We start from the raw sequence: 25,502 nt of genomic DNA, 5'->3' as shown, positions 1-25,502 counted from the left end.
CTAGGAGAGAATGAAAGAAACCAGTTTTTGTCAGCTAAAACTGTTATTTGATATGATCCAAAGATCTGACCTGGACCCTCCATACTCGCACCCTTATCAAGTAATTCATAAGCAAATCACCATCCCCAGTAATTCAAGAATCCATCCATGGTCAGTGGGATAAAAAAGCAGATTGAAGAGCTCCTGGAGTGAGTGATTAGGACCAGTTCTCTCAGTGCACGTCAGTAGCTAGCAATTGTTAAGTATAGGATCTGATTGTACACACTATTGCTGCATGCTTCTTTAATCCATGGGCCCAATTATAAGAAATCATCAGAACTAACTTTTAGCTAGAAAAAGTAGTTTGTTTCCTACCCATTGTTTAAGTGATTGTGGGTGGGGAAAAAAAAAGCACTATGAAAAGTATATGGGATACACTTTGGTTTTGTATTTAAAGAAAAACTTTTAAAGAATCTTTTGCAAAATCAAAGTTACCACCAACCTGCAGTAAAAAGGCAGAGTTAACAAATATTTGGTGGTGGTGTGCTATGGTTTATCAGTAAGGCCTTGTCTGCACTCAGAATTTTCCCCCATTCCAGACACTAACATGTCGGCAAAAGTACAAAATGAAAGACAAAAAAAAAGCTGTGATTTTCATTGATGGAGCTGAAATCATGTTAAGCTTTACCAGTGCAAACTTCAGCTTACTTGTCTATACGTGTGGGTTGCACTGATGCAGCTACACTGATGGCCAGAACAGGGAGAGATTGTCAATGTAAGGAAGGCGTAAGTTGCAGGAAGAGACCTGAGAGCTACCGAAGAGCAGCACAGGACAGAAAACTTCCAGAGGCCTAAAGTGTAGCCGGATCTGATTTCATGCAAGAGCAGAAAAGTTTGCTGGAGCTACAAAGGCTTGTATCTAAAAACAAAACCCAGACAGGCGTGTATAGGTGTGTGTACAATGATACATACATGTGTGCACAGAAGTGGGCTGAGGTTTTAATATTCAATTAAAAACTCTAATGCTGCATTTGAAGCACTTTGCAATAATGAAGCAATTTAATGCAACAGGATGTGCATTCCTTGCCTGTCGATACACACCCCAGGCATTGTATTTTCTACCACTCAGAAAGCATGAGAATGTATAGCTGAATATTGTTTACTTCTAATTTAATATGGCTCCATATGTTAAAAACAGTTTGCGGGCTTATTACACAACACCATTCTAATACAAAACTATGTAATAGTTTAGAAAGATGTTGAAAAATTGTAGAAGAGAAAATGAGGATTTTACTTTTATCTAATTTTATTAGTTCCCTACACCCATCAATCGCCTTCATAATTCCTTTCCACTCCATCCCATGAAACTGATGGCCTTTCAGCAGCAATTTGTGGTTTGGCATCGCTTTCCAACTCTCACTGTTAATTTCAAAAAAATAAATGAGGAATGTCAAAGAGAGACACTGCATTTTCCTAAATACAAATATCAGAATATGAACTTTTTGGGCACACTGAGATCAGCTGCATGAGTATGTTCGACATGGATATGAGATTAGCAAACAGAAGCATCTCTAAAGCGATGTTATTTATTTGTATTTGTGCACTCTACAATAAGTATTCATCCAGTTCTCTAGGCCCCCTTGATCATTTAAAAAATACTCCAGTAAACAAACAAAGACCTATCCGTTACTCTGGATCAAATACAATAATCCAGCAACTGCATAAATCCAGCACGAACCCCAACTAACTGTCCTCTCCAGAGTCTCAGTTCAACATTACCCAGCAATACCCAACACCCACTTCCTCACGGGCAAGAGAAAAAAGGTGGATTTTGCAGTACTTCCTGAAGACTTACAAACTCAGGCTGTTCAGGACCTACAGAGGAAGCCAGTTCCAAAGTTCTGGGCCCACTGTCAGCCTTCTTCTCATACCATAGAAGTAGGCCTCAGCTTAACTTAATTGTGGCAGGATGTCAGAATGAGAGGGATAGGTAGGTCCCAGACCATTTAGGTTTTTTATAGGTGAAAAACAACCTTTAAAAATCAATCCGGCAGCCAGTGCAGATTGCAGAGCAAGGGTTTAATGTGAAAAGAAACACTGCATAGCAAGTGGGCTGCTGAATTCTGCATGAGTGAGTTAGGCACCCAAGTTTGAACATGTTTCACAAAATCTTTAGATTCTGTCTTTCCCTGACTACCGAGTAGTAACTAAGATTTTCCCATTGATTTTTTTTTTAATTATGTAGCAGGACACATAGTTGTAACTGACACAGTTGTAGGGGAGCTGTCTATTATTTCTCTGTTATTTCGCAAGTGTCTATCTCCAAAAATATTCAAGTGCTGACATAGTATTGGCTGCAATAAATGGATTTTAAAAAGGTATCTTCTTTTCTGATTGGCTGCAATACCATCAGGGCCAGCTCTAGCCATTTCACCGCCCCAAGCATGGCGGCACGCTGCGGGGGGCGCTCTGCCGCTCGCCAGTCCCGTGGCTCCGCTGGACCTGACGCAGGCATCCCTGCGGAGGGTCCGCTGGTCCACCGGAGCCGCCTGCTGCCCTCCCGGCAACTGGCAGAGCGCCCGCCACATGCTGCCCGAGCATTCGCTTGGTGCACTGTGGCCTTGAGCCGGCCCTGATACCATAGAATGATTCTGCACTACACTCTGTATGTCAGTGTTTGGTTGTTAAACATTTTATATGAGGGGTTTCATTAGAATGTGTGAAAGTCTCCTCATGTGCAAATAACATTTATTAAGTGGGTGTGAGATAAACTACAGCATATTTTGTTCCATTACATTTGTGCTTATTTGACCAGAGACCAAACTTCTGTCTTTGGAACTAAGTTGAGATATCACAGCTATTTCCAGCAGGTGGCAGATGATAATCGTGCTTGTAATGAAATCTGGGTACAAATTGTGTGTTTTCCAGATTGTTTACTTAGAAACTTATTAAATGTCCATATTATATAGCACATTATAAATTGTGTTATAATTAGTGATAAAATAAGATTGCATAATTGGCACAGATAAGTAATTACCAGTGCTAATATGTAATTAAATACTTAGGAATCAAGTGTAGGATGAAATTTAAAAGCCAAAGCTAAATTGAAAAAACAGTCTCATGGATCAAAGAAACTGCTGATATTCCAAAAATCTCCAAATAACCATCTGGCTAATTGTGCTTCCTAGTATAATGGTGTCTTTGCACATGTGCTATGGCTGAAGATAATTTCATTGCACAGCAGTGTCTGGAAAATAAGTAATATGGGCTCTGACTTAAATAATTAAATGTTACAAATATGGAGCCAGATTATATTACATTTAGTTTTGTTGAGTAGTACCTTACTCCATGAGTTGTCCCACTGACTTCAGTGGTATTACGATCAGAGAAAGGTATTTCTCAACATGAATAAGAATAACAGAATCTGGCCCATGAAGCCCAGATTAACAGTCCTTTCTGAGAACCAAGTTGTGATCGCTTTACCCTCATTAGTGAGCAGTTACTCACATGAGTAACCATAGTGGCAAATTACTCACCAAGGAACATAAGAACAGCTGTACTGCGTCAGACCAAAGGTCCATCTAGCCCAGTATCGTGTCTACTGACAGTGGCCAATGCCAGGTGCCCCAGAGGGAGTGGACCTAACAGGCAATGATCAAGTGATCTCTCTCCTGCCATTCATCTCCACACACTGACAAACAGAGGCCAGGGACACCATTCCTTACCCATCCTGGCTAATAGCCATTAATGGACTTAACCTCCATTAATTTATCCAGTTCTCTTTTAAACACTGTTATAGTCCTAGCATTCACAACCTCCTCAGGCAAGGAGTTCCACAAGTTGACTATGCGCTGTGTGAAGAACTTCCTTTTATTTGTTTTAAATCTGCTGCGCATTAATTTCATTTGGTGGCCCCTAATTCTTACATTATGGGAATAAGTAAATAACTTTTCCTTATCTACTTTCTCCACATCACTCATGATTTTATATACCTCTATCATATTCCCCCTTAGTCTCCTCTTTTCCAAGCTGAAAAGTTCTAGCCTCTTTAATCTCTCTCCAGATGGGACCCATTCCAAACCCCTAATCATTTTAGTTGCCCTTCTCTGAACCTTTTCTAGTGCCAGTATATCTTTTTTGAGATGAGGAGACCACATCTGTACGCAGTAGTCAAGATGTGGGCATACCATTGATTTATATAAGGGCAGTAATATATTCTCTGTCTTATTCTCTATCCCCTTTTTAATGATTCCTAACACCCTGTTTGCTTTTTTGACTGCCTCTGCACACTGTGTGGACGTCTTCAGAGAACTATCCAGGATGACTCCAAGATCTTTTTCCTGATTTGTTGTAGCTAAATTAGCCCCCATCATAGTGTATGTATAGTTGGGGTTATTTTTTTCCAATGTGCGTTACTTTACATTTATCCACATTAAATTTCATTTGCCATTTTGTTGCCCAATCACTTAGTTTTGTGAAATCTTTTTGAAGTTCTTCACAGTCTGCTTTGGTCCTAACTATCTTGAGAAGTTTAGTATCATCTGCAAACTTTGCCACCTCACTTTTTACCCCTTTCTCCAGATCATTCATGAATAAGTTGAATAGGATTGGTCCTAGGACAGACCCTTGGGGAACATCACTAGTTACCCCAACCTAACCCTCAGAGATTGATTTCAATGGGGTTTTTGGTCAAGTAAAAGTCTGCAGGATCTGTCCCATAGAAAATTCATGATTGCACGAAAGGTTCCATAAAATATTTATTGCCACGTGTGGGATGGCTATGTTACTCACAGTGGTGGAGTTATGGATGAGTTATGCAGGCCTTCCCAATTAAGTCAATATAAACTTTATACCATCCGTCACTTATTTTGTTTAGGCCATGAAGTTAGGAAGTGATTTTGAGACAGTGGAGTTTTGTCTTATGGGTGTTTGGAGAGAGACTTTGAGATTGTGCTTTCTGGTTTGTGTAACCTTCCCCTGCACTCTGCTCAGTGAGTTTCCACTGTGTTTAGGGTTCCTCCCTTTCCCTGTTGCTATTGTGTGGAAGGAGTTACAGCGCATGTGCTTCCTACTGTCTCCAGAAGTGGTACTCCAGCTACATGAGAGAAGGGTGAAGGCCTGTGATATCAAAGTAGCACCAGCTAAGAATGAATGGGAAGACTGCAGCTGAATTAGTGACATGCAAGCTGTAGGATATGAAGACTATTTAGATAATGGTTGCTTATATATATCATTTGTGAAATACAAGCAATTTATGATGGTTTTCATGACCACCTATTTATTATAAATAGTAATATCCTGTATTAAAGAACAATATGAATGGCACTAGGAATTTCAGCTTTCTCCAATTTTTTCCTGTGTTTATGCCTAATTATACCCATTACTCAACAGGCTAATGAGGGAGAGACTGGGATGGATATAGAAGTATATACTTATTATTCTATAGTAAAATTCACTATTTTTCATATTGTACATGGTTATTGCTGCTATTATCTCCAGTAAGATCATAGTATAATTATAGTAAGTATAATCTTTCTTTGGAAAGACAGAGAGGTTTGTTCCTTAATGGGAGAGCAAAGGTTATTGACATCAATGCAGATATGAGCCAGAAGACAATACTTTACCAGTTTAACTAGTAAGTGTTTAGTGAAGGTGCACTTCATCTAGAACTAAACCCTGTAACACACAGAAAAGTAGTTAAGTCCAGTTACCATAGCTTACTTAAGTATTAGATTTTAACTTGGAAATTATATTTAGAAGTTAGCTGAGTAAGCCTGTTCTTCTTGTGCCAAGAGCCATCTAATACCCTTCCTGTCCTCCAGGCTTTCAACTGCAGTGCAGTCTTCAATTGTTCTTTCCTCTGTTCTAATCCATCTATCTGATCTGGCCTATCTGTGCATTTCTATCATGCTCATCACAATGATATCTAGTCTTCTCCCATTAAATCTTGTCATTTTTTCTTTATTATCGCCAAAAGCTGCCCTTTCCTCATTGTCATTATTGGTAAATCCCTTGTCCATGCCTTGATCACCTCTCACCTTGCTTACTTTAACTCTCCTTTCTGACCTTGCCTCTTCTCAAGGGTCAATGTGTTCAAAATGCTCTAACTGTACAATCTCTCTCTGAATCCCTTAACTCATCTCTTTTATAATATCACATTCAAGCTCCTGACCTTCAGCATTGTACATAATCTCATCCCTATCCCCATCTTTAATTTCTTCCATCCTGCACCACACACACTGGCTCCCTATGCTTCTCCCAATGCTCCTCCTTACTGCTCCCTTTGTTTTGGCTTTGCACCTTTTTGCCGTGCTGTCCCCTAAACCTGTACCCCCAATCCTCTTTCTTTCTCATCCTTCAAATCCCTCCATAAAACCTACATCCTGCCAGTCTCGCCCATTGCCAATAACCTCTCCTTGTTCTCTCTTCCATTAACTGTTGTCTTGTGTTTGTCTTGTCTTTCAAGACAAATTGCATTAACACAGTCCTCTTCAAACAGGACTAAGTTAACATGAGCTAGGTACCTTTTCGTTCGCAACCACAGAATCCACACGAGGGAGTTACAGCACTACTAACTAACACTAACGCACACTGCACTTCACACCGCCAGAGTCCACCTTGTGGGGCTGTGTAGACAAACCTTAAGATAGTACATTCTTTGATGTAGAAATTATATTTTACGGTTTATGAAGTACCAGGCAAATTCAAAATACCATATAAATGATTCTCAATGGATAGTGATGAACCCTGGATAACATGATTCATCCATGCATTCTGTTATCCTGCCCCTAGTGGTGGTAAGCAACTGATGCTTTTCTAAGGAAAGCAACCCCCAGTACAGAATGGTTTGGGGCCTATTTACCAGAGAGAAACATATCTCTCACCATACCATGGTGCTGCAGTTGTGGGCATTGGAATCACACAAGTTGGAGTCCCTCCAGGAAAAACATAAGGGAGCTGCTGTCAGAGAGTTCTTGAGGAGGGTTGCCAGCTTTTAAATTCACTCCCCCCTTTTGGTCTAAAATAGTTCAAATAGATGACCTTTTTAGGCATGCTGCAAAATCCATCTATTTTCCCAGCCATTTAGAGAGGGTGGGCTGAAGTTTGGAGGTGCTTAATTACTGTCTGCAATGTAGAGATCTCGTTTTCTGGGTTTGTTTGCTGTATATTGATTTGTTGGTGGGATGAACAGTCCATTTTTATATTATTGTGGACACTAACTATGTAAAAACGCTCAGCGCTCAAGATGAGCACCTTTATGCATTCTGTATGAATGAATGACTTCAATTCACAATGTGTGTGGCCAATTGTGTGAAATTGCACACGGAGATTAGGTGTGGGAACTGGAAACTCTTTCCTGACCCCTACAGCTAATGAGTTTATGGCCTGAAGCATAAGATTTGACTACTCCTATTATCTTAGCTTGCAAATTAGAGCTACAGATGTTATTAGTGCCTAAAAAATTATCCAGTTCATTTTAAAATCCTTCCACATTTGACTCAATTATCAATCCAGGCACTGATTTCCAATTAAAGTATTATTTCCTTATATTTGTTCCAAATCTATTACCCCCTTAATATCATTGAGTGTCCCCTTTGTTCTGACATTGCAAGACAGGATGCAAAGGAGGCACTGAGCAATATTCACTACATGCTTCATCATGTCAGCTACCTCAGTCAGGTTCTCTCTAGGACTTCTTCTTTCCAAGCAAACTTTTACAATCTCTCATCATATGTACATCCCACATATAATTCTCTATCTTCATTGCCCTGCACAACAACTTTTCAGTTTCTGCTCTGTCTTTTTTAAGGGCAGACAACTGTAGCTGAACACATTACAAAAGAAACTGGTGGACTATCTGTCATTTGATATTACATGATTTGGGGGCATTGTTTTATGTGTATTTTAATGTAAACAAGCACTGTTTGCTTTTTTCCCCTCAATTGTAGACGTCTATTCTTTAATGAATTGTCAGTTTTTACTATCTTGAACAATATATTCCAAAGGCTCTGATCCTGCAAAGCATTTATGCATGTGCTTAATTTTACTGTGAATAGTCCTAGTGAAGTCAGCAGAGCAAATTAAAGTTAAGCATATGCATAAGTGCTTGCAGAATTGGGATGTAAGTCTCTTCTTCAGAAGATCCTGTAAGTTCACATCCCATCAGTCAAGTGCATTACTTTACACTCTTCCAATAATGTCTGTTCTTATATTGCTGTGATGGTTCTCATGGCACCCAGGACTGTGAGCCACGTTGTTACTGCCTGACTCCAGTGAGAAGGAGTCTTACCAGTGGTAACTGAGTGTTAGACTGCTGGTATTAGGAAGCTTTCAGCCACTGTCCTCCAGGCTAGTGGTTCTCAAAGCCGTTCCACCGCTTATTCATGCTGCGGGAAGCGGTGGGGGCTGAGGGATGTGCTGGCCGCCGCTTCCCACAGCCCCCATTGGCCTGGAGTGGTGAACCATGGCCAGTGGGACCTGCGATCAACCGAACCTACAGATGCGGCAGGTAAACAAACCGGCCCGGCCTGCAGGGGCTTTCCCTGAACAAGCAGTGGACTAGCTTTGAGAACCACTGCTCCAGGTTATGCTAGCCTTGTTTTTGCTTGTCAAGTTAACAAGCGGTGAACCCTGTCCCTGAGTTGGTGCACTCCTGAAGGATTTCCCTGTGATATCCGGCCTCTGACGCTGGTTATTTATGGAAATCTCAGGTCCTCTGCTCAGCAAAGGAGCAGTGCACCCCAGTTTACCAGCTTTTCCTTAAACCACCATTCCTGTGTAACACAGAACTTATAATAAAACAAAAGATTTATTTAAGGAAGAATAGAGATGCCACTAGAAACAAGAGAGAGTGATGGAAACAAATGATTACAATACAAAACAAAATCATAAAATGAAAACTAGGGCCTACACTTTATTAATAGTTACCTTTTCTATCTAATAGAGTAGGTTTTCCCTCAGCCTGTTGCAGAGTGTGCTGGCTTCACAGGAACCAGGATCCAATCTTTCATTAAAAACACTCCTGCCCAACAAAATGTCTCCTCAGGGAATGGATACAGAATGCCTTTCCCCACTCTGTGATATACTGAAACAGTTGTTTGACTTCGTTCATAAACAGAGTGATCCTTGTTGTATGTTCCTTTTTTTTAACCTCGAAGTGGGTTGGTTGTTTGCATTAGTCTTTGATGCTTTTTCATTGACTGTTCTGTGATGGGGCAAAGGTAGACAATTGAACCTTGCATTACATCACTGGCTAACCAGGGGGGGCGACAACTCCCTCCAGTATGAATAGGCCACCAGTGAGTAATATCGCTCCCTGGTGACTCCTTTTAACCTTAAGACTATAAGGGCATAAACTTCAAGTTACTTTATCCCTTAATTATTACCTGTATGCACATCATACCATGGTTATGGACATCATTAAGTTGCAAGCTTTAAATAGAGACCTTACATGTTATTCTTCACGGACATTGCTTACAGGGTATTTGTATTTGATGTAACAAGCTTGTCGGGTCTGAGATGAGAGCTATTTGCAAAGAGCAGATGACTCTCTTCCAAAGGATCAATGTGTGTCAATTGTCTAATCCTTGAATGAGTGAGTCTCAACGGCAAAGAGCTGCAGAGCCACTGCATCAGGAAATGGAGTTATAGAGTGTGTCAAAGTAGCATCCTGATATTGTATTGCACTTTTGTGTCATATTTTGTTGCTATAACCCAATGCAACTGTATGTTGATGCAATGTTACAAGGCAAATATTGCAATGCAGCATCAATAATAATATTTAAGCAAAAGTTTTCAAACCTAGGTGCCTAATGGTAGGTTCCTAAATCTATCTTTAGGCCTTGGTCTTTGTACTGTAAGCATTTTTCATGTTCAAAGCACTTTACAGACATCTACTTAGCCTTCACAAACTACCTCTCAGGTAGATACATATTACTTCCATTTTACAGATGAGGAGAGAGGCAGAGAAGTTAAACAAATTGTTCAAGGCCTCAGAACAAGTTTGTGAAACATGGGAGTAAAATTCGGAAGTTCCTATTCTCAGTTATATCTTCAAGACACTTGACCATGCCTCTCTCAAGATACCACACTATAATAATGATTTTCCTTAATAGTCTCTTATTGCTGTGAGGGACTTATCTAATCAACAGCTTTTTCGACAAATCCAGTCTATTATTACTATCAGTCATTTTACTTCTTTATTAACTTTTCCAAAGAACAATGTAACATGTAGAAAAACATAACTTCCATTGCAGAGGACATATTGGTTGCCACTGTCAGTTTATACACTTATCCAAGCGATGTACTTTTTGTATTTAATTCTTTTTTGTTTTTATTGTGTAAAATGAAGTGACTTGGTAGGAACTTCTCTTTTACTGGTGATGAGAAGGATCTACAAAATATTCAGGATGAGTAAATATATAATCGCAATTTTGTGCTATTCAGCACCTAGTAGCTACTTGTTTTGTTAGCTTCTTAGGATATGTTAAAGTAGATTACAATATTTCAGAATTCTGTTTCCTCCCAAGAGAAAGCTGTCATCTAGATCATTAAAAGAAAGTGATTTCCTTGCCTGGCACAAATGAGTCACAGAAAATGACCTTCTGCATAGTCTAATTTAGATCCAAGAATCCTCTGCAGAGCTGATATTCAAACCCATATGTTTTCAATGAAGAAAAGCACTGAAATATATTGTCATTAACAGAGATACCCACATCCAAAAAGTAGCATTCCACTTTGCCTGGATTTTTTGCTCAGACTGCTAATATCTGCTATCTGTATATGTGCAATACAGTAACTGCTCACTTAAAGTCGTCCCGGTTAATGTTTCATTGTTACGTTGCTGATCAATTAGGGAACATGCTCATTTAAAGTTGTGTAATGCTCCCTTCTAACGTCATTTGGCAGCCACCTGCTTTGTCTACTGCTTGCAGGAAGAGCAGCCCATTGGAGTTAGGTGGTGGGGTCTTGGAACCAGGGTGGACTGGGAGCCCCCCATCAGCTCCCCACTCCCATAAGTTCCCTGTGCAGCAGCTGCCTGCAGTTCAGCTGTGTTCCCCCACCCCCACTGCCATGCGCTGCTCCTGCCCTCTGCCTTGGAGCTGCTCCCTGAGACTCCTGCTGCTGTGCTGGGGAGGAGGAGGGAAGGAAGAGGGGGGCTAATATCAGGATCTCCCCCCCCCTTCTCCTGCACCCTGATTACCCCATCTTCCATAGAGCAGGGCTCAGGATGGAGGGAGCTTGCAGCAGCTGTGGTCTCAGCAAGCTGATCTAATTAGCAAGGCAGTGTACTTAAGGGAAATAAGCATATTTCCCTCCACTCCTGCTGCCTTGTGTAGAGAGAGAGTTAATCCTTGAGGGCTCAGCCAATTGCTAGTTCATCATTTAGCAGTAAGGGAAATATCCCACCCTCTGACTCTTCTACCTCAACCAAGCTTCACAATCATCATCATTGTGTACCAGTATTAAATTGTTTGTTTAAAACTTATACTCTGTGTGTGTGTGTGTGTGTGTGTGTAATATAGTCTTTTGTCTGGTGAAAAAAAATTCCCTGGAACCTAACTCCCTCATTTACATTAATTCTTATGGGGAAATTGGATTCACTTAACATCGTTTCGCTTAAAGTCGCATTTTTCAGGAACATAACCACAACGTTAAGTGAGGAGTTACTGTAGATCACCACAGTTAACTTTTACAGCTCAACAACGGAGACCTAAAAAGAGCAACTACATACTTTGGGGTGTTTTTTACAATTTAAATTTATATTTGAGTCTGAGCACTGGGAGGAGGAAAGGAAGGCCTTAGAGATCTTTACTTAAATTCTCACCCACCTTTCTAGTTTGGGAAGCTGTTATAATCTGAAGACAACAATGTAGAAGAAAATTTGTGCGTTAAGGTGGGGCCAGAGGACTTTCCTCTCCATCTTATCTCTATCCCATTCCCAGAATGTCCACGTATGATATTTATTTATAGCCTTCACTGATGTCCCTCTCCATGACCAGCTGCTGAAAGTACTGCTCAGTACTGGAATGGACTGCACTATCCCCCAATTCTCCATGATTCTCAGAAGAAAAAACAATTGAGGTCTGTCACAATCAGATGTATTTTGTGCAAAGTTCAGTCCCTGTATCCATCCAGACCCTGGACAATCAGCTGAGACCATCAAGAAGGGAGGCTGTTTGTTCCAGTTGTTGTTTTGTGTGGCATGGACATTTATCACAAAAAACTGGACTGAGCACCTGAGCTTTTGTCACATAGGTCACTGAAAAGATGAAAGACAGTAACTTTTGCACTATCACAGGGCAAGTGGCCATTTAAGGGCAGATGAGGCCAGCCACATCTGTGCCATAAATAATTAGCTGCTTGCTAGTCTCGGGGGTGGGACTGAGGAGGGTCAGGTGATATCTTACTGGTCACCTGGGCTTTATAAAAGGCCTGAGAGATCAGTCTGAAAGTTGGAAACATAAATCGCTACTTTTATGTTTCCAACTTCCACCTCTTGTGGAAGGTCCTGAATCCGGGTCTAATAAGTGTACTCCAGGGGAACCAACCTGGGTCCCCATAGCATTATGTCAGAGCAGGGCAAAGACTCAGAATAGGCTTTGTTCCCAACCCCTGATGGTGGGCTGAAGAGAAATCTCGAAGGGCAGAGGAACCTTTTTTGTTTGGGACTTCTTAGGGGGAACTTTTGCTACCCCAGAAGGGATAAGAAATACTGTCTTGTAAGCAAAATACTTGGTTTTCTATCACTATGATTTCATCTAAAGGAAACAGAGAATGACCAACAATGGAAATGAAAACAATGGGCATGGTGCCTGTTATGGGAAAGCCAGATATTAAAGATGAAATATTTTAGTTATGCATCAAGAAAAAGTGGAGATAATGTTGTAACAGACTGATATGATACACGGAGTGTTGTCAAGGGAACAGATCAAATGGAATGGAAAACTACAAGGAATGGCTGGGCAACAGCAAACCAGACTACACAAGCCACAAGTAGGCAATTGATAGATTATAGCGTGATGAACTGTGAAATCATGAATCAGAATGTAAGAAGGTGATAGTTTCTCTTAAATGCTGAAAAGTCATTAAAATGCTTTTTGTCCAACCTGTTGTCTTACAACTGTTATTAATGGATTCTATAAATCTGTTGACAATTCTTCTCCAGGTAGCTGGGACACTGGATTTAGATTAAGAGATCTGGGTTCAAATACTAGTTGTGCCACTGACTTTCCAGTGAGCTTGGGCAAGTCACCTATGCCCAGATCCACAAAGGTACTTAGGCAGCCGAAGTCCCCATTTTAGGCACCACTGCAATCCTCAAAACTGACTGCTGCCTGACCCTATAGATGCCTTAGCTCACTCAGCATCTGTTCTAAATGTTTGCTGCAGTGGTTCTGGAACAGTTTGTATAGTTGGGTGCTGAGAGCCATTGAACCAAACTGTAAACCTGTATTGATGGAAACCAATTCAAGCCAGCGGGTTTGTAACAGCGCCCCAGCACCCACATCTATGGTTTGCGTTAAAACTTCTGTCAGTTCCTGTGCTTCTGTCTCTGGGCATGTACACTGCTCCCTCACTCTAGGCGGCTGGATGCCTATCTCTTATTTCTGCATCAGTGGGCTCCATTAACTGGGGGAAGATAGACAGCCTCACAACCACTGGGCCAGAGAGAGAGAGAATGACACTCTAGCTTGGCATTTAGGGTACCCACCTGAGAGATGGGAGATCCAGGATCCAGTCCCTCTACTCTATGATTCTTCAGTTATTTAGACAAGAGGGGACAGCTTGAACAGGAGAGACTGAGGTGAGCCCCACATCAGAGTATCCCATAGCTCAGAGGTTAAGGCACTCTCTTGAGAGCTGGGAAGCCCCTGTTCAAATTTTTCCCCCCCTCAGGCAGATCTTCCATACCTTTGGTCGTTGCTCTAACCCCCTAGACTAAGGTGGGTTGGCAGAATTCACTTTTTATTTTTATTTTATAATTTAGTCAGCTTTTATCATTTTTATTATTTTGAAGATTTTTTTTCTATTTTTATTTTTCCAGGGGAGGGGAATGGGGTTGAGGTGAGGACAGTACTGACAGCAAGGCTGCAGGGGCTCCCAAGACACCAGGGCACAAGGTACAGGGGAGGCCATGGTCATCCTAGCCCAACAGAGCAGAGCCCACTAGTCAGGACTCTACAGAGGAGGAAACCCTGGCTATGGGGGATGCCTCCTCTGCTTTAACAGTTGCTGCTCGGGAATAGCTCCCACTCTCCTGGCTGGTGAGTGAGCAAGCAGGGTTGTTACAGTGAGCTGCAGAGGGCTCCCTGCACAACTGCAGGGTCAGTGACTCCTGATCCCTGCAGGAACAAGGTGTGGGGAAGGCTGTGGTTCTGGCCCAGCAGAGCACAGATTCCTGGCCAGGGCTAGGAGGAGGAGAAGTCTGATTGAGAGGGAGGCCACCTTGAAGCTGAATGGCTGCTGCCGCACTATTCCCCCTCCTCTTTGCAGCCTGGACAGGGGTCTCTGCTCTGCTGGGCCAGAACCACAGCTTTCCCTGCACCTTGTGCCTGCAGGGATCAGGTGGCACCAGTCCTGAGGCAGTGCATGGAGCCTTCTGCAGCTCTGTTGTCACGGACCCACTGGCTCACTCCCATGACAGTGGGTCTGAAGAGGGTTCTCTGGTCTGCCTCAGAGCCAGTGACACCTGATCCCTGCAGACAAGCTGACTGTTACCAACTGATACCATTTCCCCCCATCAATTTCAGCAGACACACTAAAATCAACATATATCAACAGTTACTGATTAAAAGCAAATCCCGCCAAGCCTAGCTAAAAGTTCTAAGATGGCACCGGCACCAGCACCACCACCTCTCATTTTGTGTGGAGTGAGGCAGGTGTCTAACTCATTCTCACAAGAAATAACATAGGCCATGTAACTCCAGGAGAAGGGTTCCTGTTTGCAGATCACTGGCTGAGATAGGCACTTGCCTGCGGACCAGACTTAGAAGCGCAACTCCCTGAGGCAGTGTGGTTTAAGACACACTCCTCTTGTTGGCATCTCCCACTGACTAGTTTAGGTGGGGCAACCACCTAGTGTCCTGAATTTGTCATCCCACTCCCAGGTGCCTGTCTTTCCGCATGCATTGCACAGGAAGCCTAGGCACCTAACTCAGACTTTGTGGATTGCAGCGTTGTTTTCTGATTTTCTAAAGTTGGGATTTGTGACAGTGTTGCCATGCAAAAGCCCCTTTGTGGATACGGGCCTTAATGTGTCTGAATAATCTCCTTTTAGCATTCTCAACACGGGGATAAATACTTCACTACCTCACAAGAGCACTGAGGATAAATTCACTGTAGAGGGACTGCATGTGTTGTCCCTCCTTCTAAACAGTAACTTTATCTCCTGAGCATTATTTTTTTGTTCCGTTGTTTTGGCTGGGGATTAATTTTTGGCAGGGTGTAACAGGCTGGCAGTATTTGCCCAAAACACTCACCCTGTTAGCAGTTACACTGATCCTCTTGGAAATGTTAAGTGAGTTCTGATGACTCACTGAGACTTCACTGAAAAAAAAATAGTTTTTACACTGAGCTAGATAGCTTGAGATGGCTCTTCTGACGTAAAATCCTAGTGGAAACCAGATTCAGTGCAGTTAGCTGAGGTCACCCTGTACTCCTAGTGGGGCTGACTTTGACTAACTATAATGAGGAGAAACTACAGTGCCATGTCTTCAATTGGATTTTACATAGAGCACTAACCTGAGCTAGCTCTGGATGTAAAAATGGTATGCTTTTACAGAAAAGACACAGGCAGCCATTGTTGGCAAGTAGCTTATTACCCCACCTGGGAATAAAGGAGGTAGGAGTAATAGTGAGTGTCAAAAAAATTAAAAAAAGCAACTACAGGGTGGGCTGAGCTGTTTGGAGAGTGGAACCCTAGGGACAGACAATGTTTCAGAGAAGATTTGAGCTGATCTTAGTTATCTTTATTGTTAATGTATATGGTAACAAAATCAAATCCAGGAAGAGGGTGTCTTTGGACCCTTAATGTTTGAGAAGGCTGGGGGATATGTCTGATTATACAGGGATTAGTTGATTTATATTGCGTTCTCGGCAGCAGGCTGAGTATTTTTATGAACAGCTCTGCCTGCTGTAGAGCCAATGTCTATGGCCTTTAGCTGGTTGTGTGGTTTGGAAAGTCATGGATTCTTTGGGATGGAGAAGGCCCCAGTGGAAGTATAGACACTCATCACAGTTAGATAATAACCTTAAATAGGGGTGGAGTACTATAGTTAACAACATTCAGAATATTAATTTTTTAAAAAATATTGTTTTGGAAAAAAGTGGGTTTTCTGCATGCATGTTTGTAATGCTTATGTTCTTACTACAGAACAACAAGCATAGATAGCACTTTGGAAGGGGAAATGTCTTTGCAATATACCAAGCAGACAGTTCAATGTAAGGCTCAAGCAGCCCCCAAACTCCTGTGGTGTGGCAGAGGATAAAGGAGGCCTGTTTGTTTCCCTTCAATTTGTAACAGTTTGCCGACTGTGCAGTAGAGCTTTATTTTGAGGGTACATCTTCACTACCCGCCCTATTGGTGGGTAGCAATCGATTGCTCGGGGATCGATATATCACGTCTCATCTAGACGTGATATATCCATCCCCGAACGCGCTTATATCGATTCTGTAACTCCACCAACCCGAACGGAGTTGCGGAATCGACAGGGGGAGCGGCGGACATCGATCCCAAGCCGTTAGGCCGGTGAGTAATTCGATCTTAGATACTTCGACTTCAGCTACGTTATTCACTTAGCTGAAGTTGCGTATCTAAGATCGATTTTCCCCCGTAGTGTAGACCAGCCCTAAGCATTCCAGCTCTAGTGGGAGCTAGTACAGCTGGCAAATAGGTGATGGTATTGAGTATTTTGACCACTAATAACTGCAGGTAGCTTTTCTTTGCTCTGTATTTCACAGAAGACCACAGGTGGGTACAAACTTGTGGCACAGTGAGCCACAAAAGCTTAGGGTCAAGTCATTCCCTCAGTTATCCTATGTAATTCATTTCACTTCAGTGGGGTTGCATGGATGAAAATGACAGCAGAATCTGGCCCCATAATTCTATGTAAGAGCGGAGTAATACTAAGCAAAAAAAAAAAAAAAAAGTATATATGAATTGTACTGTAGTGGCACTACTGACACCTCTGGCCCTTTCTGGCACAACAGAAAAACACAGGAAATACTAGAGGATTGAGTCCAAAACAACTCATTTTTCCATCACAGGAATTAGCATTCTAAACAAGACTTAAGAACTAGGCCTGCAAAGGTGATTATTTATTTTGTGAAATTCCTAGAGGTGGGAGATGTATCAAAGCTGCGAAGTGAGGCAAATGGTGTCATAATATATTTAGCAAGTAGTATTATGCCAACCACAGAAAGAGAGCGAGAGGGAGAGGTATAATACATTCTTTGAGGCTTGAATATTATTTAATGTATACAGCAAGGAAACAGGTTTATTTAAGTTGGTGTTTTCTATTGTACCTTTTACTGGGGTAGAGATGGAATTTCCCCTTTTGCTAACAAATAGCCATGCAAAGGTATCAAGAGTGTCTTTTGTATGAGATTTTAAAACCCAAGGTCCTTTCTGCTTGGTGTGAATGTTAAAAATCTCATAGCACTTTGGATAAGAGAAGTTTGTCTACTTACTTGTGGTCAAAATTTCCATGTGTGTCTCTGTTTCACAGAATGCTGTGTACCAATTTGTTGGCACTATTCATTGAAGAAGTGGCTGTATTTCAGGGTTGGTAAAAGTATTTTGTGCTGTAATATGCTTGAAGTGGAGAGAGAAGGGAGTTAGGCAAACAGTTGCTCCAAACTGTATGTTCCCCTTTGAGTCCACGGGACTAAAATGATTAACACATTGTAAGTTTAAGCCTTTTTAAGTTCTAAAGGGAGGATCTTGTAAAGCACGTTGGGATTCTTAAGGACAAAAGGTGCTAGATAAATGTAAATATCACTAGGTGTCACCTGGCCACATGGACAACAAGAGCGAATCAGTCAGTCAACAATTCCCTAAGATAATCTTTACCTCCTTTTTCAGTCTTTGAACTTGCAGATTCCAAAAGGAAATTGACATCATAGCTGCTTACAGTGCAAAATTGAAAAGCCTGAGAGATTTTTCCTCTTACCTGGCCCTCTACTCTGATTACAGCCCCTGATTGTTTCCACTTGCCATTTAAAAATACTGACCTCTAATACATATTTTTAAAAAACAAGAAAATGAATAGCTTTGTCCAGAATCACTTCAAGCACTTGATGGGACTGAATCACCAAGTTCTTCACAGCCTGTTTGAACTATTGTTCCTCCTTGTCCACAAGCTTCCTGCCTCAAGTGAGAATGACTGCCTTTGGGATTTTTCTCCTGCTTTCTTCTGTCTCCCATCTATCTACTAGCTTCTTTATGTGTGCTCAGGCTCTCCTTCTTCACTAGTTTGTTCTTCCCTGCCTCTTTTTTCTCACTTCTAAAGCACATGGCTAGAATGAGGAGCTTAGCATCAACAGAGCCGGCTTTGGCATTTTGGGGGAAGACTACACAACAGCATTTTGCTGCCCTTCGCAAATGTAGCTGACTCCTATCCACCAAGATAACACCACTCTGCACAGAGATAGCCTAAGGTTCTTGGAAGGTTAGTGGGAGGATATTTTTTTTTGGTGATACATCCTAAATTGAACTCATTCATTTTACATAAAAGTGTGTGTTGTATAATCTTTCAGTTGCTCCAGGCTGCTGCTACAGAAGTGGGACCCAGCTGGTTGAGTTGTTCCCTTCAGCCCTGGCAATTAGTTTATACTCTGAAAGCTCACATTTGCACAGAAAAGGACTAGAAACTTTTCTATTAAATCTTTTTTACTTCTTTGTCCAAATGTGGAGGAGATGCTGCAGCCAGCTGTTGGCTTTATGAAGTCTAGCCTTAGCGTCGAGCACCGATGTGGGTGTGTGTCTGGTCTGGTTTCACACATGAGCATGCGAGCATTGAAGCAGAGCTTCCTGCTGTACCCATGTGGTCAGGCAGAGTGGGATTTGCTGAGGACCAAACTGAGCAAAGAAACAAGTTGGTAGTTCGCAGGTGGGCGTACTCTGACTGTGATCGGGTTAATGAGATAGGCTGGGGTTTCCTCCGCCTTTGTTTGAAGGCTGGGTTTTAATCTGGGTTCTGTGAACAGGCCGTGGAGGGATTTCACGGTCAGCTCACCCTGACTTTTTTATGGCTAGAGGGGAGAGAGATCCTGACTGCTTTCTTTTACTGTAGCAGGGGATGAAGGTTGAGAACAAATGCTCTGGAGCATGTAACGCTGCGCACCATGGAAGGGGGATCCTGTAGATGGACCCCGGGTCAGACCCAGTGGGGAGATTCCGACCTGGTGTGCACTTGGGAAGAGAAACAAGCTTTGGGTGCCCACCCGAGCTGTCCGGTCCCCCTCACAGCTGGGGTGCTACGATCACCTTGCTAAGGGCCGAGATCCGGGCGGTAGTGAACTGGGGGTTGGGGCAGGTAGCGGGCCCCTTCTCCCGGCCCCGGCCCCGGCCCAGCTCGCCAGCTGTTCGGGGCTGTAACACTCTGGCTGTCTCTCGTTCTCTCCCAATAGGGAGCGGCCCGCTCGAGCGGCCCAATGAACGGCGCGGCCGGGCGCTGCGCTAGCCAATGGGGCGGCGGCTGCGGGGGCGGCGCTGGTCTGCGCGAGCGGAGCCAGCAGCAGCAGCAGCAGCAGCAGCGGGCGGGGGCTGCGCAGTGTGCTTGTTCGCCCGAGCCGCACGGCCAGCCAGCCTCCGACCCACCGCGGCAGGCGCTGCCCGCCTCCCTTCTCCCTGCCCGTGCGTCTCCGCGGTGGAGGAGCTTGAGCGCCGCTGGGAGCCAGGCTAGGCGGCACCATGGCGGTGGAGGAAGAGGGGCTCCGGGTTTTTCAGAGCGTCAGGATTAAAATAGGTAAGAGCAGGAGAAGGGAGCGTCCCCGGCCGCCAACAAAGGGCGCGAGGGGGGCTCTTTGCAGCCTTGGCGTGGGCTCTGGGGCCGCGGGGCTGCAGCCTAACCGCAGGTACCTTCTTGCACTGGGAGCTACAGTGCATCGAGGCTCCTCTGCCCCAGCCCGCCTGCCTCCCTCCAAAGCGAGTGCTGAGGAGGCAGCAGCCGCCTAGCTAGGCGCTGTGAGGTCCCGTTGCCTTTTACAGCAGCTGCCCTGCCTCATCCCTCCTAGCCGGGACGGCTCTGCGCGTAGAGGGCTCTTCAGCAGGGACAAGAAGCAGGCAGGTCAGCTGCTGGGCAGACTGAAGTTTCTTCGCAAAGGCTCTGCCTCAGAGGGGCAGTGGATGCTGAGAAGGACACTATGGGTCTGTCCTGCCTGAAATGGATTGGGCTGTTCCTTAAAATCGTGCAACAACATCCCGACTAGAAACTGACCAGCTGCAGCAGCATCTTTGTCAGTTACAGTTAGAAACTAAACAAAACAGCCTATCCTTGGACTTGTCTTTCAAACGCGCTCTTCCCCCACCCCTCGCCTGGAAGTGCATTGGACATGGAGAATGCAAATCTCTGTTTCTTTTAGATTCCTAGTCCCACTAGTATTGGTGACAGATTATATAATACAATGGATGAACAACCTGGGGCATTATCTGCATGAGCCCCAGGACTTGATTTTTGCTAAATTACACTGAAAAGGTATGAAGAACGGTTTGAAGACTAACAAAGCCAGTCATCACTGGTCCTGCTTTGAGCGTGGGGTTGGACTGGATGACCTCCTGAGGTTCCTTCCACCTTGATGTTCTGTGATCAGTTTTGTGCATCATTTGCTAAACTGATGTGGAGAAATAGAAGGGCATAAATGACTAGCAGTAGGTTCAACCTTAATAAGATTTTAATGCATCTAATATTGCTCAGTCTCATGTATTGTGGAAACTAAGCTATTGCCATGTGGCTGTTGCAGAAGGTAGCTCACTTTGTTTTAGAGATGCATTGCTATTTTAGCTGCTGAGTGATTTCCAAACCACATTATTAGAAAGTAAGCGACAGATGTCACTGTGTTGTCGATTAAAACTCTCCCTGGTAGTGTTTTGAGTGTGCAGGGCTGTTGGGAAATCCCTTGTTTCCTTAACAGAATAAACGCACTTCATTTTGAAGGGAACACTTTGTTTTGCTTTTTTCTCTCTGCTATTTGGGCAGTTGGGAGTTTGAAAGGAAGCTAAGGTGCCTAACTCCCACTGAGGGCTAAGAGAGTTAGATGATTAGTTCCTTTTTGTGCTTTTGAAAATCACTGTTGACATGTTGATACTCCTAAAAGCAACTTCATTCCTACCAACGGTAATGCAAGATAAAGTAAAACAAGTTAGAGAGTAAATCTCATTACTCAAGTAACAAAATAGTATTTCAAGGAGATGATAACATGTTACCTTGCTGTTAGGATCCTTCCCTCATTAATCCAGTTACACAGTAGCTTAAAATACAAAATTTGGCACCACAGAAATAAAATGTTATAGTAACATGAATGAGACTGGCTTTCAAGTTCCCTTGAAGGAGAAAAAAAAATCACATGTTTAATGGCTTGTTGTGGTAGGTGTATTAAAAGAGAAATTCATGGAATAGCAGTATGTTGTAACTAAAGAAGTAGTAGTAACAGAAGAATTTCTATCTACCATTTTGCATGTAAGAAAAACCACTGCAAGTAGTGTAGCATTGACTGGCATTCACTGAAGGGAGTAATGTGATGGTGTCATAACTAATTGACTGCCATAATTGAAATATGCCTGAGTGACAGAGAAAATATAATTTAGCAACAACTGCAAAAGGTTTGACATTAATCTGACCAAAGCATTTGCTAAAGTTAATCCCATTTCAGAATTTAATATCTGAACCCTTATTAGAGTAATTTTTGATTTGATACTCAATACTAGAGTAGGTTTCAGAGTGGTAGCCATGTTAGTCTGTATCAGCAAAAATAAAGAGTCCTTGTCTCTAAGGTGCCACAAGGACTCCTCATTGTTAATACTAGAGTAGTGATTCATGGGCACTTATGCATAGTTAGATACAGTTTTCTCACTGTGTCATTGACACTAGAATGCCTAACCTTTTGTTCCTAAAATAAAGATCATCTATCTGATGTGGTAGGAGTAACTCCAATAGGTCAGGTAGCAGAGCGGATTGGTATGGACGAGATTTGACTTTTTAATCCAGTAGAGGGCAATGGTAAATGTATACAGGAGCCAGTTTGTTCCTTCTGTCATTTTATAGTAGTAATGTCTTTGAAATTATATTAATCCAACATTCATGGCAAGAGTTTCTGAAGAAATGCTTATATAACAAGTTTTGTTGAAATGTTAAACACTTCTGGGACTTGAGTATGTTCTCACAGAAGTGAAAGTCATGTCAGCAAAACAGAGGTGGCAGGATAGCTGCCATTTCTGAACTGACGGGGAAAAATTGGCATGTTGATGTTGTCTCAGTTCTGTTTAGTAGGTCTTGTGAAGTGGTTGTGACCTGCATAATTTTGCCAAGATGCTCTAGAGTTCCGACTTTCCATCTCAAAGGTGGAACAAATGATCTTTATGTGCACTCAGAAGAAATAATATGTAGTATTTGTATTGCACTCAGTCTTCATGAGCGTTTGGAATTTTATTCAGATATCTACAAGCTAAAGGTAGACATGAAAGGGGAAATGAGAGGCAAGGAGCCACAATCCACTTCTATCAGCTTTTAGGAGTGGAAATCTCTCCATACCTGTCTGTCTTGAGGTTTTTGTGTCCATCACTAGTATCCAAGTCGACTTCTGTTTGCCCTTCCCTGGTTGGATTTGTTTACTTTTTTGGCTATATAAAATATAGTTCATGGCTGGAAAAGCTCTGTCGTAATGCTCTAAAAGTGATCAGAGTCTGGATCAGTTCTAATCTTCTTTAGAAATTCATTTCTAAGCCAAATTTCTTTGACCAAAATCGCTTAGTACTTGGTTTTGTGAGCTGTGTTATCCCAGAGGAGCACTTCTGTCATGTCATGGATGGAGAAATGGCCACATACAGCAGGATCCTGACCTGCTGAAGACACTGAATACCTTGAAATAGCAATGGCAGTGGATTGTGAGATGGACTCATGGTCTTGTGCTTGAGAATCACCACGTGAAGATCTTGTCCGGGAGGAAGAAGTAGCATTCCCTAGGAAGCTGCAGATGGAAGAAAGTATTAGTGGCCCAAAAAAAGTCAACTGATTGTCCAGGATCAATGACTGAGTTTAATGAACAGAACCACTTCAAGCCAAGTGGGGTGTGATGTCTTAGTTCTTTACAATGTTTCCCTATTTTGAAGAGGATCATGCTAGTCTTGTCTTGATTCAGCTTGAGCCAGTTGCTCTCTCTTTAGGACTTAATCTTGTGTGGACTTTGTGACATTCTTGTGATTGCATTGTTTGCATCTGTGGAGAATGGCTTTCTTCTGTTTCCATGGCTGGCATATCATGAGCAGTGAAGCTTATTCTACAGATGATCTCATGTAGATATTGAAGAGGAGATAAAATGAGGGGGATTCCTTTGAGACACTATGGGTGAGGGCTTTTGGGAAAGAGGAGCTGTCACTACACTAACTCTCCTTTTTGTGGTCCTCTCCATTGGAGGAACTCAGTGCCTGTCTGGTTTTGCTCATTGTTCCCCCTTGATTAGAATAAAATCATTATTACAGGAAAGCAGCATATGGACAGAAATAAAAGGACATTTATTGCCTTTGCTAAATATTTCCCTTCAAGGTCAGATTTTATTTGGCTACTTTTTACTGAAACTGTATTTTCACATTGTCCATCTTTCTTCATTGAAAATTATTTTTTTACAGGAATCTCTCATACATAAACAAAACAATGTGTCTTGTAAGACTAAACAAATGCTTCCTATAAGATTGCTACTTTGAGGAAGTGTGCAGCTCTGATATTTCCATGAGTCAGGGTTTCAGAACCTGAAAGGAAACAACATAAGATTTGTGGCAGATGATTGGCTGGCAAAACTACAAAGAGTGCTTCTGCTTGGCAACATAGTTACTGTTAATAATACTTAATAAATATGCTCTACTTAATTGCTACCCTTTTCTCTCCTTTGACTCGTGTCATTTTACTACTTAACTACAATTACAGAAATAAAAGCAAAGTACATATTTAGCACATTCAGCATTTCTGCAATGGAAAGCTATAACCTGGGTAGTAGGAAAGAACAAATCCTGCACTGCAGGAACGACAGGCCTGTGTTACGATGGAAGTTAGATTACACAATCATAGTGGTCCATTTTGGCCTTAAAATATATGAACTTTGGTTTTAATAAAATACCTTAAATCTTGCAGTGTTGTATCCAGGAATGTTAAATTTATTCTATTCTCTTGATAGTATAACTTAGTGCTTTTGAGCGAATGTTCAAAAATCATATGTAATAAGAGTTCTCACAGTTGACTATCCTTTTATCTGTAGGTTTAGATGTTGAGATTAATCCTACAGTACTTCTAGAAACAGCCCAACAGATATCAATCTCTTGTGGGAGGGCTGATGGATTGAACCCTTCATTTGGAATCATGAGTGAAATAAGACTGGTTTCAGAACATAAATCACGTGGGTGATTTCATTGGGTAACTTTGGTATGGATGATATATCCAGCTCAGTAGCGAGTTAGAACTGAAACTCAAGAATGTGTTAGTGCTCATACCGTGCCTGACTTTGTTAGCAATTTTCTGGAATACTGTACTGCACTCATATGTAGAAGTGGAGAAGGGAAGTAGCATTTTAGAAATGATGCGTTATGTAGTACTTTGTGTATGAAATGGGTCATTGTGGAAATAGTAAAGTCAACTACATCTGTAAACAGAGCAGTGTTACAATGGGTGCACAAACATTGGATTAAACATTTTCTCAGCAAGTCACTTTTTTCCTTAATCTATGCTTTAAAAACGATTTATTGTGAGAAATACATACATATAAAATGTCATGTGGTAGGGGAGAAGAATGATTTATTGATCAGTTGTTTCAAAATCAGTAGAGCAGCAAATGATGGAAACTAGGCGAAGCTAATTGCCTGTCCCCAGATATATTTAAGAATTCACAAGATCAGAACCACACTAAAATGTTAACAAGTACTACTGATGGTGTGTTGGGGAGGGGGCGGAGTGGTAATTTAAATAAACGGCTAACATACCAAACAACAAGCAACGCTGTTTAAAGTGTGAGACTGGATGATTTAAGGGGATTCATAGTAGGTAGACTTTTTCATCTCTAGCTCACCGATTCAAACCTTGTTCAGCTTGGTAGCAACCACATTTGGTGGTTGTTCAGTGTGCTGTCTGAAAGGAATGGTGGTCAGCCCTCTTCCATGTGGAGAGAGCACTACATACAATAGGCTGTTCTGACAGATCCATAAGAGAGTACAAGGGTTGAATGGATATGGAGAACAAACTACCACCTGACCCTTAAGGATGGCCCCACCAGCTGAGGACCGAGGTAAATTATTAAGGCAGCATGGTAAAGACTTTACT

The 25,502-nt window shown here is 42.3% G+C and overlaps 1 protein-coding gene across 1 annotated transcript in view; it reads left to right on the top strand.

The window, feature by feature from the left end:
- The first annotated feature begins 19,768 nt into the window (after positions 1-19,768).
- RASA3 (RAS p21 protein activator 3) overlaps positions 19,769-25,502 on the top strand; it is a 221,817-nt gene continuing 216,083 nt past the window's right edge. The window contains exon 1 of the mRNA XM_030569135.1: positions 19,769-19,949. Coding sequence (XP_030424995.1) covers positions 19,895-19,949 — 55 coding nt within the window. The 5' untranslated portion in view covers positions 19,769-19,894. The remainder of the gene's footprint in view (positions 19,950-25,502) is intronic.

Source organism: Gopherus evgoodei, chromosome 1 (genome assembly GCF_007399415.2).
Source record: "Gopherus evgoodei ecotype Sinaloan lineage chromosome 1, rGopEvg1_v1.p, whole genome shotgun sequence".
Taxonomy (NCBI): Eukaryota; Metazoa; Chordata; order Testudines; family Testudinidae; genus Gopherus; species Gopherus evgoodei.
This window is presented reverse-complemented; position numbering and strand designations above follow the sequence as displayed.